The sequence below is a fragment of the Lethenteron reissneri genome, chromosome 50 (genome assembly GCF_015708825.2).
Source record: "Lethenteron reissneri isolate LAM-NWPU_2019-01 chromosome 50, ASM1570882v1, whole genome shotgun sequence".
Taxonomy (NCBI): Eukaryota; Metazoa; Chordata; class Hyperoartia; order Petromyzontiformes; family Petromyzontidae; genus Lethenteron; species Lethenteron reissneri.
Window position 1 is genome coordinate 2,477,435 of NC_083828.1, and position 13,021 is coordinate 2,490,455.

The window sequence follows — 13,021 nt, forward strand, 5'->3', positions numbered from 1 at the left end:
AACCTAACCAATTGGCTGTGTCGGGTGGTGGCGGGTTTAACGACACATTTATATTTACGCGATCTAACCCCCGCATCTCCATGACGAAATTCTGGGTCAACAAAAGATGAGCCTCGCCTGAGCAACGGCAACATTCTTGTATTTAAATATCAATGTCACACAATAGCAATGGACTTGCTCGGACCGTGGTAATACCTATGGCGTTTCAAGCAGCCGGGAGATGATAGATCTATGCAGGACTCTGACGATGAGCGTCGTGTGAAATGTCCTTGTTGCGCAATGACTCGGCTCAGATGTGAACAAAGCAGCTGAAGGCGCCTTTTGGCGTCATCTGGTCCAACCCATGTGAGACTAGGCTCTAAGGAAAGCTGTCTCGGGTGTGGACCAATAAACTTCAAGGACAGTGCAGACATTATCAGAGTTGTGTTTTTTGTTTGCATTCCGACTGCAGGTATTGTGGTCAATGCAAACATGACTCCTTGTAAAAAAGGTGTCAGTTTTGTTGCCAGATAAAAGGGTAAAAAAAACAATTATCATATTTTTCTACTGGCAAATGAGGTTCCAATGGTGCAGCTGCAGGCAATTAAGTTGCATAACCGAGCGCTCAGGTGTGGCTCAGGTGTGGCCCAGGTGTGGCCCCCGGCTTAAGGACAAAATTAGACTACTGGGACGCTTGAAGTCATTTGCAAAACAATCTTATTTATTCCTACGGGAGTTGAAAATTGGTGTTGCTGTAATTTTAAGTAGAATCCATCCCTAGTGATATAAATTACGAATGAGCAGAGCTCCGTTCTGTGTCTCAACCTATAAGGGCGTTTCCGTCTTTGATCCACATCAATATTATCCAGGAGTTCAAGCGTGCAAACTTGTGGCCGGTTCCGACATCCTTGGGTCTCACCAGCAGTGAGACATTTCTAAATAGACGTATGGTATTCCGTACATGTGAATAACGATACACATCAAGGGACGACGGAACACCACCTCGTGACAATCAAAGGACCGTTTAATCTTTCGATTTAAAGCTTTCGTGACTGCAGGGATTCATCTTCTTGGTTCTTTCGGTAAAGTCACGTAGAAGAGAAGTAATAAAATAATAAAAATAAAACATAATTAAATAATTCTCACGACGTTTCGGCCACAACGCAAGCAGCCGTCCTCAGGTGAGTAGCAAGCACCTATGGGGTGGCCAGCACCACGCTCGCAGGTGAGGACGGCTGCTTGCGTTGTGGCCGAAACGTCGTGAGAATTATTTTATGTTTTATTTGTATTATTGTATTACTTCCCTTCTACGTGACTTTACCGAAAGAACCAAGAAGACCGGTTAATCATTCAGGGGGAGCCTCATCCAGCAGTGGAATTGCCCCGACGGCTGGGTCCCGGATAATCTCAGCGTGCGTACGGGGCAATGATCCATCCGGTGACCTCGTGGCAAATGCGTGCACGTGCTGTGACGTTGCTGATGTCGCCTACCTCACACGTGGGAAGCAACAGGAAAATTACAGAATCGGAATATTTATTTATAACCGGAGAAATCTGATTAGCTATAAAGCTCTTTTTTCAAAGATGCCCAGGAGGGGCACGGGGTCACAACGTTACAACAACAACAACAACAACCAACAACCAACAACAGCAACAATCAACAAATGTACTCGCCTGTGTGTGCACACAATGGGAACCCTTGACGAGTTCGATTATTTGAACCGGATCCGGGCCATCCCCTAGTTCGACTGAGCCTCAAATGAGTACCTTTGGTGCGTTATGTGCAAGCATCGGCGCTGGGAGAGACAAAGGCGGACCGAGCGTGGTGCTGGCCACCCATAGGTGCTTGCTACTTGCTAACAGCACTGATGTCGCCTACCTCACACGTGGGAAGCAACAGGAAAATTACAGAATCGGAATATTTATTTATAACCGGAGAAATCTGATTAGCTATAAAGCTCTTTTTTCAAAGATGCCCAGGAGGGGCACGGGGTCACAACGTTACAACAACAACAACAACAACCAACAACCAACAACAGCAACAATCAACAAATGTACTCGCCTGTGTGTGCACACAATGGGAACCCTTGACGAGTTCGATTATTTGAACCGGATCCGGGCCATCCCCTAGTTCGACTGAGCCTCAAATGAGTACCTTTGGTGCGTTATGTGCAAGCATCGGCGCTGGGAGAGACAAAGGCGGACCGAGCGTGGTGCTGGCCACCCATAGGTGCTTGCTACTTGCTAACAGCACTTGCCCCAACAGTCTGTTAAGGCCACACGGGGGATCTTTGTCTTGTGTTCATTGACCCACCACTGTACATCGGCTCCGTGTTCGTGTGCTGCACGCGTATGACCGCGTGCCACAGCAGTGTAGCACGCGGCTACATTGCGGGATTCTAGATGACTGTGCCGCAAGAGGATTTCCAGACGGGGAATTTGCGATTCGAATGAAGACACACGCCCTCTAGAAGAAATGGTAACATTGTGTTACTTGAACTATGTGTGCCAGAGCCGGCCCAGCCACTAAGCGACCCTTGCAATTGCAAAGGGCCCCGTGGCCAGCAGAGGGCCCCCTAGAGTCACTGCTGGCGAGTGGGTGAAAAAAATCATACATCAAAGGGGCCTCCAACCAAATTTTTGCTTAGGGCCCCCAAACGTCTAGGGCCGGTTCTGATGTGTGCATATCAGATACCGTACAAGGTGAACATGCAGTCCTTCATGGACTTCCTACAATACTACAATACTGTGCAGTGTATAATAATTATGATATATTATTGGACATTATCTAATACACAGGGAGAACGGTGGTTCAGTGGTCCACGCACTGAACCCGATGGTGACCCAAGTTCGAATTCCCGGCCACGGCTAACATCAGTGGCGAGTTAAATCTGTGCCAGTCTAGGGCCCCCCCACCACCGCCGCACCGGCCTGCCTTGACCGTCGTGGTGAAGTATGGTCAAACAACCCTACCCACCATTGGCACGGCGTTGAGAGATACATTTATCCAGCAGTGGCTCGGCATTACCACCCGTAGTGTAACACGCAGCAGCATTTCACGACCAATGCTACCCACGATATGGGTTAGATCGCGTAAATTTGTGTGTCGTAAAACCGGTCACCACCCGACACAGCCAATTGGTAAGGTTTCTCGCGTAAAACAAAAACACGCAAATTCGTCACGAAACATGCCAATTCGTGCTGGACTAGTAACGAGTTGGGGTGTTTGTTTCTGTGACGCATCTTACAAAGCGTGCCGTGTCGGGTGGTGGCGGGTTTAACGACACATTTTTACGCGATCTAACCCAAACACCTCTACAATATTATGGATTACACGCATCTCCTATAACAATGGACAAAGACTTAAAACCACCTCCATAGCCCTACAATAAACACACGCATTGTGTATCACAGCACTATCGTTGCTTGCAATACAACAAAAATCACGTAGCCTAGAATGTCCCTAAAATAGGGCACATTGTTTAAAGTAAACACACCGCTTACGATACAGACACAGCATGCAATACACAAGCATAGCCTTCACATAGTCCACACAAGGCAGTGGCTTGCTCACAATAAAAAGATCCCCGTGTAGCCTTTAACAGACCGTTGTGGCAAGTGCTGTTAGCGAGCAGCACCTGTCAAGGCGGCCACGGCACACAAGGTGGTGGGTGGCCAGCACCACGCCCGGCCGCCTTCATCTCCCAAGTGGCGACGATTACGCACCGCACCAGGTACTCATTTGCGGCTGAGTCTACCTAGGGGAGACCCAGAACCGGTTCAGATAATCGTCACTGGTGTTGGCCGTGAGCGGGAATCGAACCCGGGTCGCCGGGTTCGTAGCGCTATACGACCGCTCCCCACAACACACACACGCGGACCCTACAACACACCACATCGACAAACGCGTCGAATTGCGTCGGTTTACAATGCACACAAAGCTTACAATGACGGACACATCGCCGACAAAGCACAAACCACAGGCTGCGATCGCAATACTGAACGATGCACAAAACACACACGGTCAGCCGACAATGCACAAAAACACACAGACTGCGAGCACAACGCTTTACGATACGATACGCGCACATACACATCGCGTAACAATGCATCCGTGGCGCGCGCGTTCAACACGCAACACGGAGCAGAGATAATTTAATCTTCGTCTTACCACGGACAGCCGCAGTGCAGAGCAGACACACGAGGAGGTAGCCGATGATGGGACACATGCTGCTGCTGTTGATGTGGCTGTTGTTGCTGATGTTGTGAATGTTGTTGTGGATTTTGCTGCTGCTGCTGCTACAGCCCAGATTTGTCAATAGAAATAAACAGGACGAAGCTGCTCTATTTATAGAGTAGCCAGCCGCCTCTTATTGGGAATCGTATCAGAGGAGGAGGGGGGGGTGATGATGATGATGGCTGCATCCAATCCCCAATGCGCGTGCGATCACGATGAGCCAGAGCCGGCTGCCTTGCGCAGTCGTTCCCGTGCGCGTGCGTGCGCACTGCAGCCACTGCGGTGATGAGATGACGTGAGCGAGTTGTCACAGAGGGCGTCTAAATAACGGCACGAATCCAGGAGCCCTTTAAATAACGTTGAGCTCAACCATCACGAAGCCCCCCCCCCCCCCACACGTGTCACCCTCCACCCCACCCCCATCAACAATGTCGAGCAAGCCAACCCACTCCGCTCCGTTCTGTGACACGCTGCTTTGCAAAATCCACTTTGCACCGCAGACGTCACCCCCTGCCAAGAGCGGAGTGGATGGTTCGGTCCGAGTGTTGTTTTAAAACATCGTGGACTCAACTCTCCCCCCCTCGCGCACGCGCCCCCGAACTCACAAAATGCCAAACACCGAACGCCATGCGGTTCCCATTAAACTGGTTTAGAGACAGGGGAGGGCTCTCACTCGGACCGCGAATCGGAACAGCGGCACATGCAGTCATCAAATTGGGTACATGCCCTTTCGCGTTAGAATTTGTGGGCCGTTGTTGTTTGTTTGGGATGTAATAAAAAAAAACATCGTTATAAAAAAAGGGCCGTGTTCAACGTGTTTTGTTTTAGAAGGAAAATCGGTTTGGTTGATTGTAAGGGTGGCAAGTGTTTATTGTTTTTTTCGGGGGGGGGGAGGTATTCAGCATTGTAACAAGAAAATAAGAGGCGATAATTCTAGGCAATGCCCCTCTCATCGTCATCATAAAATCACCATAATCAGGCCCGAAATGAGTTTATTGTTGTGCCCACCATCCCACGATCTCTATACTGTACTTCCTTTACCACCACCACCACCACCACGTCCAACTCCACTCTTATTCCACCTTGGCTATAGAATTTCATCTCCGGTGTTTCAATGTAGACGTCCGACTTGTCAAGCTGAGTCAACGCACCGAACGAACCATCACGTTTCATTTTGCAACGAGCCCGAATAAACACACACACACAGACAGTGCTGCTATCCATGGCTCTCATGACCCAAGTTACCTATAGACCAGTGGTTCTCAACATTTTTGGCGACTGATGTAACCCCCCTTTGTTCAAATTAGTTTCAACTGAGTCACCCCCAGAAGAAGACGGAGGCTTGTGTTGCCTCCGAAACGTCGTGATTTAATTTATTTAAATTTTTTACCTACGTGACTTTACCGAAAAAAACACAGAGTATGAATCACCCCCCTCCTCTGTGCCTGACCCGACTTGGCTCTGAAAAATAAATGTATGAATAATGGACATCAGTCGTGTGAGCACATGAAGCACAATGAATGTGACAGTCTAAGGCACATCATAAATCACATCACTTAGCCCCTAGAGACACCGCATAACCTCCTGCTGAGAACCACTGACCTACATACTTACAGGCTTTATCAGAGTACTTATGGCATTGAGTTCCAACCAACACGAAGCTGTTGATATGTTGTGTGCCACCTCGAGACACGAGGACCCGAGACGCAATCCCGAAAGCCCCTTGAATAAACCCGGCCCTGAGCAGCATCGTGTCGATAGATTGATTGTTGGAGAATAATGCGCGTAATCAATCAATGGTCGCATTCAACTCCCATTAAACGGAAATAATGATCAGGTCCACCGGTCACGAGACCTTTAAAAAAGCCACGTGATTGTCCCAGCCACAGCTGTTTGTTTAGGAAGCAGGCAAACCACGGGCTGGTTTTCATTTTCTCAGTCTCATCAGCAGGCTCGAAATACCGATAAATCGGTGCCGATAAATCAGGAAAATGAGTGTCAGTACGATCAGGGTCGTGCATGGGGGGTGGGGAGCAATGCTGTATATCCTTTATGCGTTTGAACAACTTGTATAATTCACAAGCACCGATTGACGCACTGTAACTTGGGCTCCATATCGGGTTGTCGCAGGCAGATGTCCCCGTCAATGTTTCTGCTGGACGCTGCACCCTCCTGCTTCCGTACGGCTGCTGATGTAGATGCAGAGCGACGACTCACAGCTTCAATCCAAGCAGACAACCGCGCCAGGAGTAGCGCGCGGTGCGACGTCTCTCGTCGTATTTGTGGATGGGGGCATTGCGTCGTTAGACGTTGTACTACGGCCTGTTCTGGGTGACCACGGTCGCACACTACTACTGCTGGAGAGTTTAAAATGTTACATTTGTGCATCAAATGGAATAAGAAGAAGAAGACTGCATCCTATGAACACAGCCCATTGTTACGCAGTGTATATGGAATGACCGCAAGGCTAATGACGAGGGGGTTAGCGATCCCAGGTGAAACATCACCGTGTGTATCCCAGTGTACCCACATCCCTCTCACTCACTGCCGTGCTGACAAGGGTCGCCGCGATATGGCGGTACGCTGTATTTGTTGAACTTCTTTCGCACCGTACGTAGCCAACCGCGCTAATCGGAGGTGCGGGGGGAGGACAACAAACTAAAGACACAAGAATCAGTTCTAAAGAAACGAGTTTTTTTTAAATCTAGATTATTTAAAATTGCATCGTTCCAGTGGCATCCTAATATCGGAGGGAAGAGCGTTCCAGACGGCCGCAGAAGCGCATCTTTACGTTTCTGAAATCGCTTATTTTCAGGGTGACGCTTGTTGATTTACACCAGGAAGGGACTCAGTTCGATTCCCTATATGCGGGCGCCTTTCTGTGTTAAGTATGTGCGTTCTTCCTTTGTTCTACCTCTGTTTTCCCTCTGTTTTCCCTCTGTTCTCCCTCTGTTCAGCCTCTGTTCTCCCTCTGTTTTCCCTCTGTTCTGCCTATGTTCTGCCTCTGTTCTTCCTTCTGTTCTGCCTCTGTTCTGCCCCTGTTCTTCCTTCTGTTCTGCCTCTGTTCTTCCTTCTGCATGCATTTCCTCCTGGTTCTCCGCTTTCCTCCCACAGCTGCAAAGAGAAATCACCCCACATGGTATTGGTCAAACGTCCCGCTGCTGGCAAATTACCTTCAAATTACTCAGTTGAGATCCAATTCCAAAACCCCGCCACTCGCCACTCAGCGACGGTGACCTCACCACGCCGTCTGTGCCAGGCTAGGTGCACTTTGAGGCTGCCACGTGAAGTGTCGAAGGCTCGCTGCTGGCGGCAGGAGGCGACGGGACAGAGCCTGCAGGTGCCGTGGGTTGACTGAGTGAGATGACTGGCAGATTCACCAGCTGTGCCCCCATACTGTGCCAACTCGCTGCGTTTTATCCGTTGTTGTGAGCGTCGCTCCTCTGCCCTCCGTTGTTGCTGCTGGAGGGCGACTGCCCCCAACTGCCCAGTAGCAGCAGCAGCAGCGTCCTTCACGAGCCTCCTCCACAGAGGCCGAACTTGACACCGCTGGTACCAGCCATCAGCAAGTCCACTCAGCTCCACATCCTCCCGTGCCGCATCAGCTCCATCTCTTCTCTCAGCCCGCCACTGCGAATCCTTCAGGTCACAGGTGCACGGAGGCTTTTGCTGAATGATTCGTGAACGTCGTGGTGGGATGGGGAAGGTGCATCACGCCTCGTGGCTTCACAGGTGGCGAAGCTTTGCCCCCCAACTGACCAGTAGCGTCCTTCACGAGCCTCCTCGATTGAGATCAAGACAAAGACCCCCCCCCACCCCTCCCAGTATAACCTTGAACAGACTGTTGGGGCAAGTGCTGTTAGCGAGGAGCACCTATGAAGGCCGGCACGGCACACGAGGGGGTGGGTGGCCAGCACCACGCCCGGCCGCCTTTGTCTCCCCAGTGGGGAAGTTTTACTACACCGCAGAGATGATTAAGGCCATGCAGAGATGAGATGAGTCCATGCATGATAAATGTACACGCAACAGTTGTGTTTTTGTGTAAAGCAAAGATGTGCATATATATGGCACGATATTTCTGCTCTGCTTTATTAATATACAGGATTTTCCAAAAATCAACATATTCAATGCATTTACATAATATATCCGCAATTATCGACAAGATAATACGTAACCTTGATTATCGAAATTCACTCATTTTCAATAATTAAAATCATTGAGCAATCACATGTTTGATTGTCAACAATATACAATAATGTACCACTCTACGTTTGATAATTATCGAGGACGCGTGAAAACAACGCGTGTGTTTAACGTGTTCAATTGTCAAACACACGTTGCATTTTAATACGTTGTCGATTATCATGGAGACAGAAATAATGAAAAAAATAGCAACAAAAATAGCGCGCCCTGTTGACGAAACGGCCGAGTGGAAAGTTTTTAACCGGCGTGCATTCTATTTTCCTGGCAGAGAAGACGGGAAAAAACAGACTTCTCATGGCGGGGTGATGGGGGGGCAGCGGAATTCCAATATAAGTATGGAAAATGCAAGCGTGGAACGACTGCTTTGTTATTACTTGCATTGCCTTAAATCATCTCTGCATGCCCTTATATCATCTATGCATGGCCTTAAATCATATCGGCATGGCCTTACATCATCTCTGCATGGCCTTATATCATATATGCATGGCCTTACGCCGTACGTACGCTTAACAAAGCGAGCGTTGTGGCAGTGCTTCACTCTTGAGTATCGAGGCAAATCGTCTCCACCAGAGGCCGCTACCTCTCGATGCAGAGAGCGTCTAGGAATCCGGACCGCCGCGTAAAACACATTGCCCTGCGGAGGGAGCTGGTAGGAACGTTGGGTTGCTCGGTCAATGGCCAGGGTCAACGGCGGCGTGGTATATTCCGCAAATATGCCGACTGTGAGGGCGGGCATAAGCCGGCGTGAGTAGGTTAAACGTTGAGTTTTATAAGGGCACCACGGGGTGACCAGCCCCTCCCCACCCAGCCCCTCCCTCCCCCCCCACCCAGCCCCTATTTTTGGAGTTTGCGTCTCTCTCTCTCCCTGTGGTCGCGTGGATTTTTCTCCAGGTCCTCCAGTTTTTCCCCTCCACAGTTAGAATCAACATCACGCGTTTAGAGTATTTGGCTGCTATACATTTCCACATGATAAGCCACACTTCGCTGAGCTGTCATTTGTGATGGCCAGGTCGCTTCTGAAAAAGCCATGTCGCTCAGTAGGCCTTGCCTGGTGACAAATGTTTTGTTGAGTTTAGTACGTTGAACTTATTCGCACCGTACATAGTCAAGTAATTATCCATGGATTTTGAGACATTTCTTTTAGTTGTAGTGTGTACTAGCAATTTTGTACTTTTATACTTAATTTATATTTTGAACCACAATACCTTGCTGATTTCAAGAAGCATAAACCATCACGCGAACTCTGGTCATCCTCGCAGCGGCTTTTGGTTAGCTATCGAACAATGATGGTCTAAAGGTACGTTTCCAAATGTGGAGGGGAAAACCGGAGGACCCGGAGAGAACCCCACACGACCACGGAGAACTCCACACGTACGGGCGTCAGGGTCGGGATCAAACCCACGACCTCCCGTATACCAGGCGAGGTAGTTAACATCTCCTAGCCACCGAGATGATGATGATGAGAGAGACGCAAACTCCACATATACAACAGGCATCGTCAGGGTGTGGATCGAACCCACGACCTCCTGTATACCAGGCGAGGTAGTTAACATCTCCTAGCCACCGTGATGATGATGATGAGAGAGACGCAAACTCCAAATATACAACAGGCATCGTCAGGGTGGGGATCGAACCCACGACCTCCTGTATACCAGGCGAGGTAGGTAACATCTCCTAGCCACCGCGGCACCCCAGAACAGTAGTGCTTTGACGTCCCAAGGTCAGACAGGAGTCCTCGGGGCATCTCGGTCTCCTGCCGTGCCAGGAGACGTGCAGAGACGCGAGATGGCCAGTAGGTGGCAGTACAGCAAATAGATTGCTGACCTTGTGAATACCGTAATCATCACCGTCCTCGGGTACATTTTTTCGTTGCTTCTTACACTCGAAAGCATTCAACAGGAATTTGGCCCAAGCATCACAAGTTTTGGGGGCACTCTTAAAGAAATGTCTCAAATTCTACGGAGAATGTCTTGACCCGTGCCTCCGATTAGCACAGGTTGGCTAAAAATAAATTCAACTTACTAAACGTAACTATTTTTATTTCACCAGGTAAGGCCCACTGAGCTATATTGCTACTTTTTGAGAAGCGACCTCGCCACAAATGATAGCTCAACGAAGTGACTACTCATGTGGACATTTACACCAGCAAAATAATCTTAACGCATGTTTTAAAAATGTGGAGGGAAAAACCGGTGGATCCGAAGAAAAATCCACGCGACCACAGGGAGAGAGACACGCCAACTCCAAATATGCAGCAGGCGTCAGAGTCGGTATCCAACCAAACTACGTCCTCCTGTATACCAGGCGAGGTAGTTAACATCTCGCCACTGTGGCGCCCATACAACCAGTGCCCGTTGTACGTTGCCATACAAAGAAGTGGGTTTTATGTAAAAACACCCGTGCTGTGCATGAGAACCAAGAGATATTGTTTTCTGCAGGGGCCCGGCTTTCTTCCCTCCCACTTTGTAGAATAAACACTCATGATTAGGTGGCTGAAAACATCTTCACCTTTTCCTGTTCCGAGATGTCTGCAAGTGGCAGGCTGGGGTGTCCCTTTCACCGCTGAATCTCGGAACGTGCAAACGCTTCAGAGTTAATTAAATTCAGAGGCGTAGCGCCGCTGCTTTTAAAAACAGTGTTACTCAGCGCAGATAACTGGAGCGACACGACCGCCAAACTCTGCCGCACGCCCTCCTGCACGGCCTTGTGGGAGCCTCGGTACCGATGGAGTTATTTTAGTTTTCGTCCCGATGACGTACACGTACATTTCCACATGATAAGTCGCACGCACGTCATCGGAACGAGAAAGGGTTAAAATAAAAAAAATGTAGCGGCAGGACCATCCTGAAAAAGCGTCCCCCTACGACGCAGCGTGGCTCTCCTGGATAGCGAATTAAACGAAGCAACACCTTCACCGGTGTGTTGGAGAGTAAACCCACGACAACGTTCACAATCTGAGGATGACGCTTCGCCAGTAATTGCAACTAGCATCATCAGGCGGATAGACAGATTTGTGGAGATGTGCTGTGTTGGTAACGAATTGGCACGTTCTGTTTACGTGACAAACTTTACTAATTATCTGCGTCGGGTGGTGGGGGGTGAAACGACACATATTTACGCGATCTCACCCAAAACAACCTCTTGTGGATGATCATGGGACCTTCCTTGTCAGTATCAAAATACAAGAATAAGTTTTACCTTTTTGGTCAATAAAACAGTTATGTTAAGATGTAACTATTTGTTTTAAACCCTATTCTTATATTATGGATGATATTGGTCGCGAAAGCCTACGGCGTGTTAAACTTTCCGTGTGTTTGACGATCACTGGATTGGGTCGGAGCCATGTTGGAATCAGCCAACATAATCTATACTCGATACTCGACTGTATTAGCCTCCGCACGAGGATTTAGAAACGAAACCTCGTGACGAACACCACCAGGTGGCACCCAAGGCGTATGGGCGACTGGTGCGGGACTGCACACTGAGTAGACGGGCGAGAATTACGAGGGATGTGGGATAATTATTATTATGATCCGAGGGCACGGATAGTAGCATCCGAGGGCACAGTGAGAGAACGCGTTACAATGTTGACGGAGATGACTGCCAATCGGATGAAAAGTTGGGGGACTTTCCGCATTGCCAAAGGAGGCCTGTGAAGGCTGTTCCCAAATAACGCGTTGCACACGATTACGAAAATGGGAAGTGTAACATTGGTCACCGTTAACCTTTAAACAGGAAACAATGATCCGCATTAATTTTTTTAAATTCATTTGCGGTTTGAATGTTACGCAGTTTTAGCCAAAGCGTCACTGCGTGCCATAAAAGTTTGACGTCAATGCCCCCCCCCCCCCCAACTAACGTAGGAGTATTTGAACGGTCGGTCGCAGTTTTGGAATCTCTTAAAATGTTAAGCTGTTCACCGCACACAACATCCAGAGATCAAGACCCAGCCAGTATGTATGTTGAACTTCCTTCGTACCGTACATAGCCAAATATATTAAGAAATATGCGTTTAGACCAGTAGTTTTTAACTTTTACTGCAGCCTGCACCTCATTGGTTCTCAATCGTAATAACAATTATGTTAATAAATGCATCGGTTTAATAACACAAAGTAAGTTGATAATTGGTTCTTTACCCTTCTATCTGGCAACAAAACTGACACCTTTTTGCAAGGAGTCATGTTTGCATAGACCGCAATACCTGCAGTCATAATACAAACAAAAGAACATAACTCTGATAATGTGCACTGTCCCTGAAGTTGATTGGTCCACACCCTGAGGTCCCCATAGTAACAAAGTAAGTTGTACTTACGTGTCCGTGCTTAATTTGAGTTTTCGAGTATTTACCTTCTAAAAAACTCTGGCCATATCTCGCTCCCCCATAAAGGGCATCTTGCACCCCCAGGAAACACCGATAGGAGGCTGGCGGAATGAATGTTTGTATTTATTTGTGGAGACGCACTTATGAGCGTGATGCCCCCCGGGTTAAGAAGAACCACTGCTCTCGACTTATTTAGGTTATTTTGCTGCTTTGAATGTCCAAATGATGAGGCCACTTTGTTGAGCTCTCTTTGTGGCCAGGTCGCTTTGAAAAGTAAGTTA

At 48.5% G+C, this 13,021-nt stretch overlaps 1 protein-coding gene across 2 annotated transcripts in view; it reads right to left on the bottom strand.

Annotated features, from left to right (window-relative positions):
• Window positions 1–4,548, bottom strand: part of EDIL3 (EGF like repeats and discoidin domains 3) — a 29,782-nt gene extending 25,234 nt beyond the window's left edge. For both annotated transcript variants that reach the window (XM_061572358.1, XM_061572357.1), the window contains exon 1: window positions 4,151–4,548. In XM_061572358.1, the coding sequence (XP_061428342.1) occupies window positions 4,151–4,208 (58 nt within the window). In that variant the 5' untranslated portion in view covers window positions 4,209–4,548. The remainder of the gene's footprint in view (window positions 1–4,150) is intronic.
• Window positions 4,549–13,021: the final 8,473 nt, after the last annotated feature.